General features: G+C 50.7%; 1 protein-coding gene across 1 annotated transcript in view; it reads right to left on the bottom strand.

The window, feature by feature from the left end:
- Window positions 1-20,654, bottom strand: part of tusc3 (tumor suppressor candidate 3) — a 54,478-nt gene that overhangs the window by 23,858 nt on the left and 9,966 nt on the right. The window contains exons 2-6 of the mRNA XM_064334880.1: window positions 8,145-8,314; window positions 5,208-5,325; window positions 3,017-3,157; window positions 671-811; window positions 55-144 (exon numbers count right to left, since the gene is read on the bottom strand). Of these exons, the coding sequence (XP_064190950.1) occupies window positions 55-144; window positions 671-811; window positions 3,017-3,157; window positions 5,208-5,325; window positions 8,145-8,314 (660 nt within the window). The remainder of the gene's footprint in view (window positions 1-54; window positions 145-670; window positions 812-3,016; window positions 3,158-5,207; window positions 5,326-8,144; window positions 8,315-20,654) is intronic.

Here is a 20,654-nt window from a genome sequence, read left to right as displayed (position 1 = left end):
AGTCAGAAGGAAAGATGGAGGGAGGGAGGGTGGAGGAGGAGGAGGATCACTCACCACCTGCCCGTTCTGCGGGTTCTTGTGAGCGTACGGCGGTCCGCGGATGTGGTTCCACATCTGGCCAGAGGTCATGGCGAACACCACGCACTGAGGAGGAGGAGAGGAGCGGGAGGATGAAGAAGATGGACCACATCGCTACAGGTCATGAGATGCTACTGTGGTCTACACATCCCATCATGCCTAAAATTCCATCACTCCACCTGGCAGAAAGCACCTTCTCCCAGAAATACTTCTACAAGGCAGGTATGTTCTTATGCCGTCTGTAATACACATCACTCATGCTCAGGATGCTAATCATTTACACTAAGCAGGCGAATGATGCTGCTTATGGTGTAACCTTGAACAAATGGCAAATGGACTGCATTTATATAGCGCTTTTATCCAAAGCGCTTTACAATTGATGCCTCTCATGATGCTGCTTATGGTGTAACCTTGAAAAAATGGTAAATGGACTGCATTTATATAGCGATTTTATCCAAAGCGCATTACAATTGATGCCTCTCATTCTCACACACACTCACACACATCCCTAAGCAAATGTCTCATGAACATAGCTATGTGATATGCTACGTTTGGTTTGGTTGTGGTCCTCTGGGCGGGGCGCCGTCCTTACCAGAGCGGCCATGGCCCAGCCGGTCTTGTTGTAGATGAACTCCAGGTTGTTCCTCCTCAGGTAGAGCAGCCCGCCCACCAGCGACACCAGCAGGGCCAGGGCGATGGTGCCCGAGTAGTTGGGCGGACGGAACACCCGGATCTGAAACGCGGACACAGTTCGTTCATGTGGGACCGGCGAGGCTGGAGTTGACATTCAGGACTCTTTCCTCGAACGGATGACGTCATCAGGGGAGGTAGGGATTTCGCCAATGACTCGATGGGTGCACACACTGTGCCACAGTAATGCATAAGTTCGTTTATTCGCTGGTCTGAATGGAAAATCTTTGCGATCATCAACAAAAAAACCGATTTAGCGGCTCACTGGCGACTCCTTTCAGGGTTCATGAAACCTCGTACGTTCCGCCAGTTTGGACCTTAATCTTGATTTATCGGACAGAAAATCCCCGCGATATGTTTTTATTTGGCCGGCCGCGACTGCGCCCGAAAACGTAAGCGGCCCGCCCCCGTTTGTTCGGCCGAGCGAGTCGTCTTGGCGTGGGTTACGGGCCGCTGCGATTCGGGAGCGCCCCTGGAGTGCACTGAGTGAGTCGTCAGCAGTTATGTTGAGCCGTCCCGGAGCATACCAAGGTAACCTACTGAGAACAAAAAAGAAAAAAAACAATTTTCTTCCCCTGCCGGCTCTGTTGGGTTCCCGGGCCCTGTGAAGCGGCAGTAAACGCGGGAGGAGAATTAGTCTTTCGGTCTTTCGCTCGATTTTTACGAGGAAAGCAGCCGCGGACCCCGAGGCCCATAAAGATGTTGTTTGTGTCTTTGCCGAAGGTCATAATATCGCCCGCGAGGCCCGAGCGTGCGCGAGAGATTCCCTCGCCCTGCCGTCCGACCGGGGGAGAACCCATCCCACAATGCACCTCACTCAGAAAAAACCACACACAGGAAGCTCGACTGAAATTAATCTGGTGATTTGTGGCATTTTTACGGAGGGACCGGGATATTCTTGCCATATGTGAATACAGCGATGACAATGTGGAGAAGGTTGCGTAGATCCGATATACTTACTCCTTTTTTATAAGTGTCAAAATTTCCAGTTCTGAGGCAACAAAATGGGGTACATGTGCGAGGGTCTGAAGTTTAACCCTTTAAGGTGTGAGATCACAAATATGTGATTAGAATGTTCTTAACTGACATTCTGTTGTCACAATCACTACTGGAGTTCTAGAATACTGACTTAGAATACTGAAAAAAAATTTTGTTCCAAAGAACCTCTCTCCATGGCCGAATACGCTGCACCTGGCAGACCCCGCTGGCCACAGTCAGAAGGTCGTTCGAGATTTGACACAAAGGAGTCAAGGAAGGTTTGACCGTGAGGCGTTTTTAAATCGCTGGTTCTGTGCTTTAGCGGGAGAGAGAGAGCACGCGGCCTTGAATTTAGTGTCCTAAGTTACGCGGAATGCTGAGTTTGATAAAGAAACGTTTGCATCTCCCTCATAATGAACCCCCGATACAGTCCAAGGGCCCTACGCTGGCCCAGATTTATGACGCCCATAATCTTTACCACTCCTGTGCGCTTTAGGACCGGACTGTGGCTTATCGTGCATCTCAAACGCTCAGAGAGAAAGAGAGAGAGAGCGCTCACAAAACAGGAAAAAAAAGATGATGCTGTTACCACTTATGAGCGAGTGCTTTAGCAAAGTGCTTTTGTCTCTCGCCTCGATGAATGAAATCAGCGCTGATGATTCAAATATAAGCTAACGACTGAAAAACATTGCTCAGTGCCATTAGGCGACGGAATTAATTGTTAAAATTGACTTGCCCTTTTACTAAGTGTTAGATGATGTCAGTGGTAAGTCTTTATGTGCACTTGAATTATGGACGTTTGTTCTGGTATTTGCAATGCAAATGTCAACGGAGACAATGACCACAGCGTCGACAGCACGGCTGCCCAACCCTGTTCTCGGAGATCTGCCATCCTGTAGGTTTTCACTCCGAGCCTAACAAAGCGCGCCTTATTCAACAGCTAGAGATCTCTTGGAGAATCAGGGGTGCCAAATTAGGGTTGTTATGAAAACCTACAGGATGGTAGATCTCCAGGAACAGGGTTGGGCAGCCCTGGTCTACAGGCAAAGAAGGACTTGTGAGGAGTTTTTGGTCCATCCCTCTCTCCTTCGCCCTGCCCTTCCCTACCATGCCCCACCCCTCCCTGCTATGCCCCATCCCACCCCATTCCTCCTAGCCACGCTCGCCCCTTCTAGCCATGCTCCACCCCTTCCAGCCACGCCCCACCCCTCCCCACCCTTCCTACCCATGCCCCGCCCCTCCCTGCCCCTCCCCGCCCGGGGTCACTCGCCTGCACGTCGGTTCTGTCGGCGATCCACTTGGCCAGCTGCTCGGAGGCGAAGCCGATCCGCTGCAGGTCGAAGGTGTCCGCCCTCTTGGGCTTCCCCTTCGGGGGGAAGTGCATGAAGGTGGGGGCGGAGTTCATGTTCAGCTGGAGGGACGAGAACCCGAAACGTTAACGAATCTCCAGGACCCCAGCGCAACGGCTCCCTGGCAGATTACACACAGGTAAGAAGGACGATTTACCACAGACTGCATCCCGTCCCAACACACACACACACACACACACACACACACACACACGCAGTCACTCCACAAAATTTAATTGACACCGTTCTTCAAAGCGAGGATCGCTGCAATCGTTTGGGCGGATTAACAATGAGGGCCGTATCATGAATGCTAATGGCGGCCTCTTTGTACAGTCACCTCTGTTCCTTCCCCCCTGTAATTAAAAACAACAATAAACCCCCCCCCCCCCCCCCCCTCCGCCACTCAAAGGGGGGCCTCATTACCAAGTTACTTATTTCGCTTGCCACCTGATGAGCATGTCTTGTGTTACGGGTGAGGTGTCCAAAGCAATCTCGCATTAAGAACAACAATTCGGAGCAAGAGCGCGTCCGCATTTAATTACACGTCATTTCAAACTTCAGCGGTAATTATATAATTGCCTGAGAGCGGCATTTTACCTTGAAAAATGAAAATGTTAATGAGGCATGTTTGGAATGGCGTCTGTTTATTTTCATGCAAAGCAGCGGCGCAATGGGACCAAAGTTTTTTGGCACAGGATTCTTTTCAAGTTAATCTGTGTTCAAATCTGGCGTCAGATGCCCGGCTGTGATAGGCAGGAATCAGTCCACGCCACGTCCTTAACTCTTGGGATTAAACACAAGTCTTTCTTCAAAAACTCTAGCGAAACAAACTTTCCAAAATGCGTTCATGAAGAGAACAGTTCTGAGTCTGTATTCAGTGCACTTCAAGTGTCTTGCAATTTAAGTCAAGATTCTGCACTAATGTTTTGATTGAAACCTGGCCGGCACTGCCCGTGGCCTACAACTGACAACCGGTTTTGCTGAAGTGCGGAATTCTCCGGAACATTGGGCCCAATGGTGGAGAACGGTTGGGCCCTGTGAGTGTGTAACGATCGGCCTTCATGCGTATGCCCTCCAGACCGTGACGGAACATGCCGGAACAGACCGGCGCAGGTCTCCCTCAAACGACAGGAGGAGCTGGGTGCAGGACTTCAGTCAGCGAGTCTCCTGCACATCCAGACGTCCTCACACTGCAATCTCAGCGGAAGCACTAAGCTAGCGGTGCCCAATCGCACGCTATGGATAGGCCCGAGAGTATTCGGGTCACCTCGCATGCTGATTTTCAGTAATTAACGCACCTTCAACCAGAGACGAGGGAACTAATCGGTGAACTCAACGGGGCGTAGTGATTGGTTGGAATTAAAACCTGTTTACCCTTGGCCCTCCCTGATTGGGCAGCGCCACTGAACCGTGCCAACGCAGTTCCTAAACAAACACTCCCCCCCCTGGGCCTGTCCTTCAAACGTCAATGACTCGAAATCAATTTTGGGCGGCAGACTGTGCTTTCCGTCGAACGGTAATGGGTACAGTACAAGGTAATGTTATTTGTTTTTTTTTTCCCCCCCCTTACGCGGCAACCTTGGTTGGCCTGGAACATCTGCAACATCTCTGACTGAATGAGTGACAGGACTCGGGGGAGCGCCTGCGCAGGGAGAAGGCGGAACGCGTCTGCGCTCGCCAGCCATCCGAGCCTTTCATCACGAATACGAGCCTTTCAGAATTAAAAAGAAAAATTTAAAAACCCGGAGTGTGCATTCAGTGCGCTAAGCGCTAAGTCTTTCATAGTCATTCAGGGGCAGAGACTGACTTGGCACTGTACCGTGCTGACGCAGTGACTGACTTCTTAAGAATCTGTCATTGACAGGCAGCTCGTAACTACTGAGAACTGAACTAAAGTGGCAGATGGAACGTGTCTTAAAACACGGTGGGAAGGGGGGGGGGGGGACGGCTCGGAGAGCGTCAGTCACCTTGGGTTTTCATAGTTCTATTTATTCCCCCCCCCCCACCACTAATGTATTCTGCCTGCTAATTAGCACCATAGCACCCCTTGGTGAGTGGCCCTGACAGGATTGGTGCGAGCTGAAGGAAGACACGCCCCCCCGGGGGGCTCACCTGCTGGAAGACGTCCGCCCCTTCGTCGTAGTCCACCACGGTGAAGAAGAGCTTGTTGGAGAAGGCCGAGGAGTAGCGCCAGGAGTTAGCCAACACCTGGTACTCTTCATTAGCCTGCCTGCGAGGGGAACACACAGCGAGGTGAGGTGGGGGCGGGGGGGGGCGGGTTGGTGGTCAGGGCAGGGGAAACGAGAGGGGAATGAACCAAACGAGCGAATAAGGACGCCGTTTGTTGCCGTGTGGGGGTTTAATAAGGCCGACCGCGCTGGCCCCGCCGCCGCTAATTTGCTGCTCGGCTGCCAAAATAAGGAAAATAACGACGCGTCCGAAACGCGGATTCCCGCCCCCCCCCCCCCCCCCCCAACCATCGTCTTTAATTACTCGCTGCTGTTGGAGGGGGCCTGGAAAATAAACACGGCCTTGACAGATACCCGCTCATTTTTAAAATCACAGCGGAAAAGGCAACCGCGGCCCAGCAGGAGCACGGACGCCGCTTCGCCGGAGAGACCGGCGGTCGGCTCTGCTCTAATAACACATCTGAAATGTCGAAAGCGTCCTACAGGACAGGCTTTTTTTCTTTGCTTTCTTTTTTTATTTATTTTGCTTTGTTTTGTTTTGTTTTCCTCCCGGAATGAAGGTTTAATTAGAACCCCGGTTAAGTGCAGCGCAAATATTGAACCTGGTCGTCCGTTCCGCTCGGCGCGCTCATGCATCAGTCTGTCACGCCGCAGCGTAATTCATCCTGCGCCGCCCAATTTGTGCTCCTTTTATCATAAGGAGATTGATGACAGCGACCCGCTCTCATCAGATATGAGGAACCCTGGGGGACCGAGGGGGGCCCGAGCTCCCCTGCGGTGCAGGCACGGAGGTTTGTTTCTGCGTGTGTGTGTGTGAGTGTGTGTGTGTGTGTCAGTGTGTGAGTCAGTGTGTCTGTGTGTGCCTGTATGTGTGTGAGTCAGTGTGTGTGCGCATGTGAGAGTGTGCATGTGTGTCTGTGTGTGTGTGTGCACATGTGAGTGTGTCCGTTGTTTCTGTAATTTCAAAAGAGGCTGTCTGCCCTCCATTTTGTTTTTTGCTTTATTCAAACAGGGAGCAAGCAGAGAGGGTAACTGATAGAGACGGGGTCACAGGCCAGAAGGTGCCATGGCGTGGCATCAAACCCCGCCCCTTTGGAGGGGGGGGAGGGGCTTATATATGGCTCAAGAGTCAGCCGGCCTGTGGACTGTGCCACACACCTTGCCCATTGTGTGGGGTATAATTTCAGCTTGTGTGGCGGTGCTGAACTCTTCCTAATCATTATTATCTATTTATTACATTTTGTTATCTCAAGTTGAAAGAAAGCCAGGTTGTAAACTTTGAGATAAGCATCGAGCCATCTTTAATAACTATAGTGTACATCTGTATCAATGCTATTTAATGCATTTTCATAAGTACTTATCGTGTTATGTACTGTATAATGAAGTATCAGTTTGTACTGCATGAATCGAGGACTTCTCCGATCTACAATTTTATCTAAAACATTTACACAGCATTTGAGGTTTCTTGAGTTTTCGAGGGTGTTTTCGTTTTGTTTGCCTGTTTTAATTGCTTTTTGTTCCGAAGCCAAGAGGACCGTGAAGTTGAGTCTTAATTCCAGGAACTCTCCAAACTCTCGCTCCCTCCGAGCTTTCTCTGTTCCACTGTCAGCTCCAGTCCTCTTTCCGGCATAACAGCCACAACAACAAAAAGACTCCGCAATTAGAGCGGGCCAGAAAGGTTGTCCTCGGATATCTGCGCGTTTCCGTGCGAGGGCGAGCTCGAGAGAGTCCTCCTGCCACCGAAAACAAGCACACGCATGAATACTGCATGAGCTACACCGAGAGGAAATAATAAAATAAAACGCGATGCGAAAACACTCGTTCCGTCTCGTCTGTCAGGATTACCGTCCTTTTAATTAAAATTTAATTTCTGCGCCCCGCGTCTACTGTATGTGCTTTTAATTATGAATCGGAATGGTGTCGTTTCGAGCTCAGTGGGACCCCGAAAACATGGATGCAGCACCCCAGGACGTAATCTCTGGGGTACTGTCGGAGAGCGACCGTGCGGCTTTTTAAAAAACGATTAGCCGACGCCGGGGCGGCTCCTCAGAGGGCTTAGTGTCGGGCGAGGACACCGCGCGGCGGGGGGGCGGGGAACTGTGATTAACGGAGCCTGCGCCCAATCTGCCACGTGCGTCAGCGCCGAACCACGACACGACCGCGCCCACCGCCGCGACCGCATCGCTCCGCATAAATCTCACCCCCCCCCCCCCGCGGCCCCCCCCACCACCCGAACCCCGAGCGAGAGACGCGCGGCGTGACGGGACGCGCTTCGGGAGTGACACCGCGCCCCGAACGGAGAGCGTGTTCCCCACCCCGGTAAGACTAATGTGTTTTTAAAAACACGTCAAGGGGGGGGGGGGGGCTGCCGTGCCTTTAAAAACGGAAATGCGATTCATATTTACCGGGACGGCGGGCGATTAAAACTCCATTACGGGTCGTGTGCCGCTCCGGCACTGACAGCCGCATAAAGGTTGTCCCCGATTGAATTAACTTCCCCCCCTTTTTTTTTTTTTTGTAATTTACATGTTAATTTCCCCCACATAATCTTAATTTAATACACACACTCGGATCTGTGCTCCGAAAGAAACGCTGTGATGGCTGTGATCCGGAGGTCAGCGAGTTCCACCCTGTCGTAAATAACACCCAGAGAGGTCTTTATTCAGTCACGCTGAGAAATGCTTTCTTCTTCCTTTCAAGGATTAACTTCTTTAAAAAGCTTTTCTTTTTGCTTTTTCTCTCAGCAATTTGAAGTGTCCGTGTTGTAAGGACCCTGCTTAGATCGCTGGAACATTTCTCAGGCAGCGAAGGCGGTGGAACGTGTGACCTGTGAAAGGGGGCGTGGCGGGGCGGGTCCTACCTGCAGACGGAGCACTGCCGCTGGGGCTGCAGGGCGGTGAACATCACGATGACAGAGTAGTTCCGGGGCGGCGCCTTGACGAAGCGGCGGAACTTGTCGCCGTTCATGCGGACCACGGACCGGCGGGAGCTCCACTCCATCATCTGCTCCACCTTCTCCGCCAGCATGTTCTGCCCCGGGGGGAGAGGGGGGGGGGACCATGAGACGATATCTGCCCAAGCCAGTGCCAGCCTCAGCCCCAGCCCCAGCCCCAGCCCCAGCCCCAGCCCCATCCCACCCCGTCCCACTTGCACCCGCTTCTAACCCACCTGCCCTGCCTCATACCACCTACCCCCAATTCTAACTAGGAGGAAAACCATGAGCCAATATCGGCCCCTGCCTGCCCTTGACCCAGCCCCTATGCCACCTGCCCCCACCCCATCCCACCTGCCCCGCCCCTGTCCTACCTGGCCCCATCCACAATGTAAAAAGCCCCTGTCAGAGGGAGAGACTACGAGGTAAGGAGGGGACAGAGTGAAAGCAGAGAATACGAGTGAATACATCCCCCCCACCTCAGAGTGTGCTCTTAATCACCATGATGAACCGAAGGACTCATCCAGCAGCTTCCTGCTCCGCTCTTAATTAGCTGTGCTGGGATTACTCATGTGGCTCGCTGCACATGAGGGTCCGCTGTTTTATCGCACGCGCAGACGTACGGGCGCGCTCAGCCCCGCCCTAAATCCTGTAATGGCGGCCGCAGTGACACACACACAGACAGAATCCAGATGAAAATGGAGGCTGCGTTCTGGGTGGAGCTGTGGGGGAAATGGCTCCCTTCTCTGTGGGGAAAAGCGTCCGCGCTCGCTTCAGTCTCCTCTCCTCCTCTGTAATGGCGGAGAGGCTGGTTACCGCGGTACCGCCAGCCGCTCAACACGACCCCGGGGGCGGAAGCCCCAGCTGTGCTGCTTTAAACGTGCACAAGGGCGCGGGGTGACATGCTGACTGGCATTCATGCTGCAGCAGTGCTTATTAAGCCTTTATTGAGCGGTTATTAAGCAGTAATGCAGCAGTTATACAGCACCTCCCATTGACTATTAGCAAAGTGTTATTTGTTTCCATCTGACTCACCAGTGATTTTTTCCATGCTTTCAGCGAATGCCCCAGACCCGTCCAAGTCAAGCTTCGTGCCAGAATCTCAGCTGCTATTAAGATATTATCTTACAGCCTATGTCCTGTTCTATAATTACAAGTTTATTTTTGTAGTTAAAGTTTACATATAAACTCAAGTTTACATAACATCTCAACAAAATGTTTTTTTTCTCTTCCAGTTTTACATTTTTTTGCATTTTGGCTGTAGGGCAGGAGGCAGAGCTTTGGAAGCAGGATTACTGTCTGCAGTCAGGAAGGCCCTTAAGTCCTCGGTGCAGAGAGGAAGCGAGTTTGCTTGTGAGGCCAGCCGGAAAATCCGGGACTCCAGCCGCGTTTCCCACAGCGCTAGCGAACGGCGGGCGGGGCGCCCGGGCGGAGAATGCGTAATGCCGTGCGAGAGGGCGGGGCCGGTGAGACGCGGTGAGACGCGTTTTTGGGAACGCGCACACGCTCTCCTCCCCGTGCACTCGTTTGGGATGGGTCTCAGTATCGCGGCTTGCCTTCCCCCCCCCGGCACGTCCCGTAGAGACGCCGGGTCTTAGCACCTAGCGCCGACCGCGAGCCGGCACGTGACCGACAGCGGCGCAGGGAGGGTTCTGGTCAGCAGGGCGGTCCTCGTCAGTGCCTGATCTGCACAGGCTGCGCATAAAGTCTGCTCTGCAATGAGATCTGTGCATGACTGGAGCACAGCCAGGGCACTGCAAAACTGCCCCACCTGCCCTTAGCTTGTGCTGTGGACAAAATGCAGCTGGAATCAAGGATTTTTAGTACTGCTTCTACCACTTTCAATGTTACACCTCATGAACTTATCCTTACCGGCAGTAGTGATGTGCTATTTTAAATCTGCCCCTTGAGCTTTCTGCAGCCAGTACACTGTAGAATTACAGCGCTGAGACAGGCCTGGACATCCCAAACTGAAGGGAACAGGGGAGCTGAAAAGTGATTCTAAAAATGAGCGTGAGAAGAACAGCGCGTGATGAAACTAATTTTAACGTGAACTTGAAAAACTGTACATCGTTATACTGGAAAGATGGTGTGCAGTAATGCTCGACTACTGCTGCTGCTGCTGCTAGTACTGCTGCTACCACTCTCAATGCTACACCTCAAGTACTTATCCTCACTGGTAGTAGTAATAAAACCATTTCAAATCTACCCCTTGAGCTTTTGGAAAGTAGACGGTATCTTTTCAGGACTCGGAAGTTTACCTTGCAGGAAGAATACAACCGCAACAGCAGAAAAACTACAGTAACAGTCATTACAGTAGCAACCGTGTGATTTGCCGAAACCACAATCTGTGTTGTAGTTTTACCCCAGCAACGCAGGCTGTGACTGCAAAGGCCTTTTTTAGGACAGGCCAACCCGTACGTGCAGGGAGGAGACGGCACCCCGCTAAACCCGCCGGGCTGGCGTTTGTGCCGTTGCCAGGCGTCACCAGCTGGGACGCCGCGTTCGTGATCAAGGGTGGCGAGCGCGAAGCCTCCATCGGCGTCGCGCGGCGGCCCCGCGGTCACTGTGTTTCTCTGCTCGTTCAAAAACATAAAAAACCCCTCAGACTAAAACTCCACGCCCAACAGGCTGCTGCACTCCTGTAGACCTCCAACACACGCCAGGCACCCAACAGATGATCATAAACACTGGTGGGCAAATCAGGGAAAAAATAAAAACGTACAGAGTAAAATGTCCAGTGTTAATTCAACTCTTAACGGATAACTTTTGGTTTCACATTCCAGAGTGGGACATAATGTGATCTGTTAAGAGTTGGATTAACACTGTTACAGTTGAATCAACGCTGGACATTTTTACTGTGTATGTATTTATCCTGAGGTAGATCTGATTGGATTTTGAGAACAGTCCTGGAGTATTTTTACTGTTAGTGTAATGTATGTCGACAAACGGGAACGCGTCCGTTCGGTGGGGGCCTGTAGGGGGGCTGTGACAGCCCTGTTTATCTCCGTACGCCTTTAAAAAAGGCCTCGCCAATCCGAGGGGGGGGGAACAATAACTGACCCGACAAAGGGTGCCGAGGTGAGGCCACAGGGCCTTTTTTGTAATTCAAATACGGGAACGAGAACCAGGAGGCTGCCCTTTGCTTCAGATCCGACAGGAATGCCGCGGACGCTGTCTTCCGTTCATCGTCATGGCAACGGCCAGCTTTGGCATTCAGGTCCGTAAATCTCCTCAGATTCGCGGAGAAAAGAATCTCTTTTAAGAACCTGTTTGGTTACTTTGTGAATGGCAGTGTTGTTGGAAAAAAGACCAGCGGTGTCCCCGTGTAAACACCGCTGCGGAGCGCCGTGCGAGCGTCCGGACTTTACTGCGGAAGCGAAATGATCAAACCGGGCGAGTTCGCACAGGCGGTTAATTCCTCGTCGTTCGTGAGCTTCCGGCGCGGCGAGCGCCGCGGTTTTTACCGCCACTTCTAGAGACTTCAAGAGAGCGGTGCCGCCGAACTGCTTTCTGTTACAGAATAAAGTTCGCCGAACTGTTCGCCGAATAAAGTCCCTCGTTACTACCGCTGCCGCCGAACCAGACTGCGGAGGCCTGTTTAGAAGACTAAAGAAACAGGGACTTCACTGTAACTGCCACAAGAGAAGATTAACATGCAAGTACACAAAGGGATCAAATGTACTGTTTACTGCATTTTTTTCCTCCATGGAAACCACCACAGGGAAGCATTACTTCCAAAAAGAAAAACTGAATATAGTGTAATGGAAATTTTTAATTTTTTTTCCACTGAACACATACCGATTCATTCAACACTGTGTTTATTTGGATCCAACACTATTTTTTACAGTTTCTGTCTTCCAAGTAGGACGTGAATGAACTAATTGGCGTCAGGGCACATCAAACAATACGTGTGATGTGCAAATGTGGATGCTGTTAATCTCCACCTCCTCACTTCAAACGGCTGAAGCAAAAATTGACAAGATCCCCTGCAACCCAACCCCCAACCCTTGCCCTGCTTCACTTCCTCACACTGTAGATCAATTTACCCCTCCTGCTTCGATCCGCTTCAGTTCGGCAGAAGCTGGCTTAACGTTACCGATTGTCTATAAGGAAAAATGGGACGCCAAGCTTGGGAAAAGCGGTCTCTCTTCATGTTTTGTCCATTGTGAAGGTCAACAAGAACCCATTCTGCACAATGAGAATTAGCTGTCTCAACACCAAACTTCTTCCTCTGAACCATTAGCTCTTTTATTCTTTTGTGCAGTTTCTCGTCTTTCAAGAAAAAGAGTGATATTTCACCCACCCCAACATGCAAGATGACAGGCTGTCAGGCCCGTCTCTCGTGGGGCTGCATTGATCACAAGCGAAAAAATAAAACTTTAATAAGTTTACTCAATGACTACAAGTTCGTTAGCATCCCGCTGCAATGCGGGAACATTTTTTTGTCACTTTAGCAGCTGGAAATTTAGAAATAGAAATTTGATGTCCGTGGAATATAAACGTGTCATATTTAGACAGGAGTCAATACCAGTTTACACTGCGTTCACTACTGAATGGATAAAAATGAAACGCGACAAAATCAAGCTCAGATTTGTGTTTTGCCAATTCTTCCACATCAAAAAAATATAACTTACCAGTGAACAAAATGGTGCATCGGAGATGTTACGTTTTTTTCTTCGCTCGACTCTGTAACCCAGGACCAAAGCACCTTGTAGATTAGAAGAGAGCAGCTTGCGTTCGAGTCCCCTTTCTGTCCGTAAGGATGTTTGTTCTGGCCCACGGTGCGGACATGTCAGGAAAAACCGAGCACGTCGTGCATTCCATTAATCTGAAACTGAGCCCCACTTTCCTTCTGGTGAGACTCCAGCTGTCTGAGGCTGGCAGAGTTACCCAGAGGTCAGCGGGGTAATCTGGCCAGCAGGGCATCGTAATGCAGGTCTGGCTCACTGGCCGTCTGGACACAATGTACCCGGCAGGGGCTGGATTGTCATGATCCACCAGGAAATGCATCACAATTCCCAGTAAGAACGCGTCGCACCGGGGATGAATTCCGTGGTTTATTTTGCCAGATGGCAGGTGGAACACTGCAACTCCGGCAGTTAACGTCTTCTCCCTTTGTAGTCGTTCCTTTCACTTTACACACCTCTTTCTCTCTATCTTTCCCTCTCTCTTCACTCTTCCTATCTCTCACCAAGTTTGAGCGTTACAAGTTTGACGCCTACTCTAAAATTCTTCTTTCTTTTTTGTGGCTTCAGGGTGATTTAAGAACCAACGCCGACGCATTTCAAACTTTTCTTGATAAATATTGGAAAAAAGTAATGCCTTCTGTCTCATTGTTTGAGAAATTCTGAAATGCTTCTTTTTTAAAAAAAAGCTTTGAAAATAGTCATTAGTTGGAGAAATCCATCTGAAGTCATCCCTCCTATTGCTGTGCCTGTCATCATCACAGTCACCCTTTGTTAAAACTGAACTCAATGTAAGGCCAGAATCTATCCATTCTCTATACCCGCTTATCCTGGGCAGCCTATCCCAGCGCATTGGGTGAGAGGCAGGAACACACCCTGGACAGGCCGCCCATCTATCGCAGGGCGCAAACAGGTTTTTGCCGGTACAAATCCCAGGTTTGGCACTACCATTGAAACCATGAACGAGGTATTTAACCTGAATCACTTCTGTAAATATCCAGCTGTAAAATATATTAAAGAAAATGTAAGCTGTGTAAGTCACTCTGGATAAAGACCTCTGCTAAGCCAGTAATGTAATTCAGTGCACATGCATAGTAAAATTCCACCGTGACTGTGGAGTGTAAGGCACAATGCATGCTGGGATGCCGTGAGCCTGGTGAACAGCGATGCGTAAGCCTTCGAGTAAAGCTCTCCGTCCTTTTGGGCTTCTCACAGTTCTGTGGCAAGCCATGGGCATTGATCCCGCCGCTGTGGGCGGGGCTTCTGACGCACATCGCCAGAGAAGCGGCAAGCCTGCAGGCGTGGCAGGAAGCCCACGCCCACTTGAAGGTTCTGGAATCGACGCCCGCCAGTCCGCTGGGTCGACACCACCTGGGCCCAGGCCACTGGCACGAGGAAGAGGAGTACGCATGCGGGGGTCGTCCCACGGTGCTACAGGTCCAGTTCCCGCCTCTGCCCTACAGCAGCGCAAGTAGAGATCCCCCCCACCTGGGTCCGAATCGTCCACCCGTGGGTCCCGTCTCAAGGGGAGCGGCGCTGTCCTAGGCCCCCGGAGCTTTTTGGCAGGTTGTCCTGTCGCAAACGGGGCGGGTCCGTAACCGGATTAGCAGAAGCCGAAAAATCGCCGGCGCGGTGAATTAACCCCGCGACTGCCACGGCTCCCGCTGCTGGGGAGCGATAAGGCGCAAACGTCCTCGGTCCAAAAAGCAGAGCTGCGCAGGCACAGCCGGGGGCAGCACAGGGGTCCTCTTTCCTCCGACAGACCTTCGCATTCCCTCTCGGCCTGTCCTCAACTGCTCCCCGAAACCCACTCAGCAGTTTCACTTCAGCTACGCTCTGCCGCATATTCAAGTCTTATTTCTTTCTTTCTTTTTTTCTTACAGTTTCATTATCTCTGATTATTAACAATCTTTTTTTTGCATTTTGTTTTTTCCCGGTTTTTAATCAATCGCCGCTGTTTTAATCTGTTTCAGCGCTGAAACGTCCACCGTTAATTTCGGGGAGGGTGCAGACGAGGCCACGGTCTTTTGTGATGCGCGTGTGCGGCCACCCGCTGGGTCCACCAGCTGAGCTGTCCGATTGATGTGCGAGCGACGCAGGCAGTACACCCAGTCAGCCAGAGGGGGCACTAATGAGCAGCGAGAGGAGGAAGGTCCAGCCCGCTGAAAACCTCCTTCCCTGAGCAGCCAGTGATGCGCTTCCCTGCAGAAATTCCCCGCCGTAGCCGACGCTGCCTCAGTAAGTCACAGTTGTTACTCCGCACTTAATTTTTCAATCAGAACAGTTGATTACACAGTTAACTCACCTCACCTGGTTTCTTGCATCTGAAATATTTGTTGATATATAAAGCAAAAACAAAAACCAGCAGACCCTGCGGCCTGCCAGGACCAGGAGTGAAGATCACTGTTTTAGAGGACGAGCGATCGCCCCCAGCCCCACACCCTCCCCCCATTTCATTTCCTGCATCCATTTTAAACATCGTCTGTGGGGTTCGGTTCATTTCAGAGTCTCACGTGAAGTGTTCAGGTGGGCAACACCTAGAGAGACAGCTGCATATGCTGAGCATGTTTGTGCTTAGCGCTGTGTGAAATTATGTGTACCGTGACAACATCCCCCCCACCCGCCCCACCTCCATCTCACAGCTGTGCTTCTGCATTCTAGTCGTGATGGGACACCCCCCCCCCCCACAACACACCAGTCTCCTGTGACGGGAGGCTCGGGACCTCGAACATCTCCCTTTCTTCATTTGCATAATTTAAGGTGCAGGTTACGGCGTGCGCCGCCGCCGCTAACGCTAAGTTTACGGAAAAGCGCACGCATCGCCACCTCTGTAATTATCACGGGTCGGTTCGCCAGACGCCGATCACGCGGGGATTCGGCTACGTCGCGTAGCCTTATACACATTCAGCAGACGCAACGGCCGCCTAGCGCTCCGTTCTGTTCCCGGAGAACGGCGCGCGATGGCGGTCCTGGCGGGAATTAACGTGCCGCCCGTGCCTGTGTTTACCCCCCCTCGATGCGGTCGCATCGGTCGCAACGGAGAGGGGGAACGCCGTCTTCGTGGCGAGAGGGCATTTTCTGGGAGAGCATCTGCCGCGCTTTCCCGAACTCAATCTGTTAAAAGGCTTTTGTGCACAGAGGGAAAAGGGGAGGGTGTGAACAAATGGAGAAAAAGAAAATTGAAAACACTTAAGCGCAGTGCAACTGGAGTTCAGAGAGAGCTCCCGCGTGCGTCAAGCGCAACGAATCTCCACCGGGGAAGACTCGGGGACGCGGGAGTCTCCGTTCCGCGCGGCTGTCGTCAAACATCGCAGATTCTCCACATTAATCAGACGGTCCGCTCCGCATTCTTCACGCTGAACCTTCTGTTTCTCTACCGCTCTGACCGTTTGCCATTACACTTTCAGCGCATTTAGGAATAATCACGGAGCTAGTTTGTGGGAGGATTGTGTGACCAAGGACGACACGCAGTGATAATGGACGTTCTGCCCTTGAGCCCCCGTCTCCTGGAGCGTTTATGAACTGTAAAATGGCACTGGAAACTCCCGTTGCCAATCCGGGAACGGCAGCAGCCGGTCCATCTGGTTATCGTAGAGAATCTGCCCTAATGGCGGCGCATGTATTCATATTCATGTTTTGCCTCCTCCTCTTGCGCTGGGCTAATTGATTGCACTTTGGTGATAATGAATGTTCCACCTGGATCTCCGGCCCCGCGCGAGCGCGAGGGATTACCACGGGCCCTTCCGCTGCGGTGCGGGGAGCGTCCGGGTCGTGCCGCGCAAAAAAAGAGAAAAGAAAAAAAAAAAAAAAAAAAACACCGTGTCCTTCCGAAAATAAAAGTTCAAAGAGCAATTAAGTTGCCGGGGTTTCATGTAAAATGCATTATGCATGCCCAGCTGCACCGTCGGTAATGATCTCTCTTTTAATCACACTCCGTTCCCCAGTAAGTGTTGGTGGTGGAGAGCCGCTTGATATTACTACAATGCCCCCCCTCCACCCCTGTTCCCCCCCCCCCCTTATTTCTTCATTTCAGAAAGGGAAGCCAGAAACACATTTCTCATGTATTTACATACTTATTGCCTGAGCAGATTGTCCTTCACTGTGATTACTAACCGCACTGGTGGGACAAACCCCATAATGTGTGGAGCTAATGTAAGCCGTCAATCACTGATTTGTATAAACCAATCAGAAGAAGGCAAAAATCACTGAAAAGATGTGATGCAACTCCTCAAGTCTAGTAATAATGAGTACCGGGTTTGCAGTGCCACAGATGGTGCAGCCAGGGCTAAACCCCAGATTCAGCGCTACAGCTCTCTAAACCCTGCCCCACGCTGATAGGACCTTCCGGAGCACACCTGGCCCGGCTCCCTGGCTCCTCCTCTTCACTCCTCCTCCCAAGCACCTCCTTTCTCCTCCTGAGGGCCGACGGTGTTCCGCCTTCGGCTTTCGAGCCGCCCTATCGGCCGGAAGCTCTCCGGTTTGTCGTCTTGCCCGGGCGGCATTTCGACTTTCACCCTCTCGCGCTCTGCTTCAGCTCAGAACGCGCTCCGCGGTCCGTCCGTCTCCGAGCTTCCTGTACTCTCACCGAGCACTCTGCGTCCTCCTGACCGAACTCCAATCACACGCCCAGCAGGTTACGATATTCCAAACATTCCGCTCAAACGCCCAACACGCTCACAACCTTACTTCACATTTCAAATACAGGTCTAACTAACAAGATCCTCCCAACCTCGTTTTTTAATGTGGGCCCTCTTCCCAACATTCTCCAGAGAGGATCTCGCGTATAAATTCCTTCATTCTTCTGACCTTACTCAATTTAAACGTACAAAAAGCTCCAACGTTTCCTTGTCCTAATTTCTCACAGTAAACGCCACGCTTTCTTATAAACACAGAAAGCCTAGATGCTCATCCATCTGTTGTAAGTTCATGTTCTCTCAACTGTCAAATGTTCTAATCATACTCTTATTAAAAGTATAAACCCACCTACCTTCAAAACTGCTGTTCCACATGAAAAATATTCATAACGGACTTGTATTAATCCTCATAATGAAATACGCCACGTTATTTATCAATTGATCGCACATTAATTATCAAGAAACAGATTTTCACTTTTGGCCCTTACAATTATTAATTTGTCTAAATGAATAAAAATCAACCTCAATGCTTTCAAAAGAGACTTTCTGAGGAGAGAAGAAATTAAAAATGAAAAGTATTCGGCGTCACTCCCGCGGAGTTTCTGTGTACACGGGTGCGAGTAATTGGCCTAAGAATATGTGGATGTAAGAGTAAAGCTTTATGACCGAGCCACTTTTCCGTCATTACAAGCCCGCTGATTAAAGCAGATGAGTTTCTTTGTGTTCTCCCTCGGGGGGGAAAGAGCAGCCTCTTCCAATTACTCTGATGAAAGGAGGAAGTCAAATTTGAGTAATGAAGTCATCTTTTAATTTTGCATTTCTCCATCTCTCAGATATGGCGACGATGGGAATGCGTTTCTCTCTGACGCACGCCCAAGGATTTCGGATGAGCCTCCGTTGTTGGTTTTTTTTTGTTTTTGTTACGTTTTCTTTTTTACCCTCCCCTCTCTCCCATCGACTGACACCCATTCCGAAATCCATTTCCGCCCAGGGGTGCATCCGAAGACACGCCTCTGGCTTTTTTTTTTTTTTTTTCCTGCGGGCCGAGACGCCTCAGCGGCTAACAGAAGGCGGGCGCGGGCGTTCCTGACGGTGCGCGGGCGGGCGGGTGGGCGGGGTCACTGCGGCGGGACGCTCTTCCCGCTGTTTACGGGAGCCCCGTTGTTGCCCGCGGTCGCAGTAAAAGTCGCGGGCCGCAGGGCAGCTTCCCTTTACCGCCCCGCCCCGCCCCGCTGATATAACGGAATCAGAGCGGAGTCATGCCCAATAAACGGGGGAGTCCCCGACACTCCAGTGACTCTTTTTTAATACGGAGGACGGGATTGGCCGCTTGGAGGGGCGCGTCGATCGCGTTTCATCGACCCGAAACGGCGCGGGGAGCGCAGCGGAGAGGCCGCTGACTCCGCCGGCACCGCGCGCTCGATACCGCCAATTCATTTTGGGTTATTTTTAGGGATTTACTGTCAGATGCAAGTTTCTGGGTGCCTGCGGCAGACCCATTTATAAAAGGGGTGGGGGGGGGGTTTCTGCCTCTGGCTTCCTGCCTTTGGGCTCCCTAGCCTTTGGCTTATTATGAGCCTGTCACTATGTGCTGCAGGTATGGTGGGATGGGAGGGGGCAGGGTTTGACGTATGCCCAATGGACAAGCGACATTGACATGGATTACCCGAAGTTATGGGATACCTGAACTTGAATACCCTGTCAGTTGACTCTCGGATACGTTTTTAATAATACAGCAGATGTACATGTGTGAAAGGTGCGGGGCTTGGAGCCTTCTATAAGGCCTGGGATCCCTTCCTCTTCTTCATTTCTATTTCTCCTCTCCATGATTTCAATGAAATTTCTTCAGGTCTTTGTAGGGCTGGCTGCTTGTGGGAGAGGCTGTGCCCAGTTTATGGTGGTGGGGGCCGTTGTTTGTGTTGGATGGTGAAGGGGGGCAGTCCTGGCAATTAGTTCTAAAACAACATGCAACAACAAGCAAACTGCAGTACGATAATGTTAAAATAATGTACACAGGTATGTATTCATCTTTTAGGGGATACATTCTGTGTCAAATGGCAAGGGAGCTCAAAGCAGAAGCTAACTGATGTATAAACACTTATGGAACGGTGTTCCGAGATCGTCTTGGAAACCTGAAAAAGCATCTGATGCATTACAGAAGAGCCAAACGGGGACATTTGGTTAAAATGTGTGACTCATTCCTGTACTTACTCAGAGAAGCCTTAGTATATACTTTCTTCCCCCCCCCCCCCCAACCCCGTGTCAACCGGAAACTGAGACAATTCATACTTCGGCAATCAAGAAAGACTGGTTTGTGTTCAGAGAGCATGCGGAATAACAGAGCTATTCTCAGCCAACTGGTAATCAGGGCAGGATGATGACAGAATCACTTCCATCCATCGTCTGATTTGATCCAGCTCCAAGCCTGCTAGGGGCACACCCTGATGACAGAAACTATGCCGGGGAGATCGTAAGGTCTTTGCCACGCGAATAACAGGCAGTTGCATTTAAAACGGTCGGATACCGGCTAATCATCCGCAATTATTGTGGGTAATTTAGTGTTGTGATTGGGTTAGGGCCTCAGTGTATTCAACAAAGGAACTCACTTGGTTGCCAAGTTACAGATAGTTTGCTAGTTTAAAAAAAAAAAAAAAACACGGCCAGGGTAAATATCATTTCTCTGTCTTCAGAAAAATGAACAAAAGAATATTAGAATGAGGATGTAGGGAGCAGGAACTGACATCGATAAATTACTGCGGCATTAATCAGGGGACTTTATTTGATTATTGTGAATCTAGGCTGGCTGTCACTGGGAGTTTCTACAGCTCAGCACCGAGTTTAATTCTGTGCCAAGAACCATAATACACACTGTATGTTATTATTCAAGTTAATATATGGCGACGCGAAAAGACATCCCACAAACAATGGGGGCTTTTTTTGTTTTTGCTTTTAATTCTTATGAAGGAAACCGTATCAGACAACAATTTTTCCCACTTCTTTGGCTGACAGACAAAGGCAGTTGTCTCGCTTTGTTTCCTGTTAACTTTCATTTGGACACACTGCGCATTTACTATTTACTTATTATCATATTTATTTGTACTCCGCTGTCGTTTTAA

Source organism: Anguilla rostrata, chromosome 5 (assembly GCF_018555375.3).
Source record: "Anguilla rostrata isolate EN2019 chromosome 5, ASM1855537v3, whole genome shotgun sequence".
Lineage (NCBI taxonomy): Eukaryota > Metazoa > Chordata > Actinopteri > Anguilliformes > Anguillidae > Anguilla > Anguilla rostrata.
Note: the sequence above shows the minus strand (reverse complement) of the source record. Positions and strands in the feature narration are given on the sequence as shown.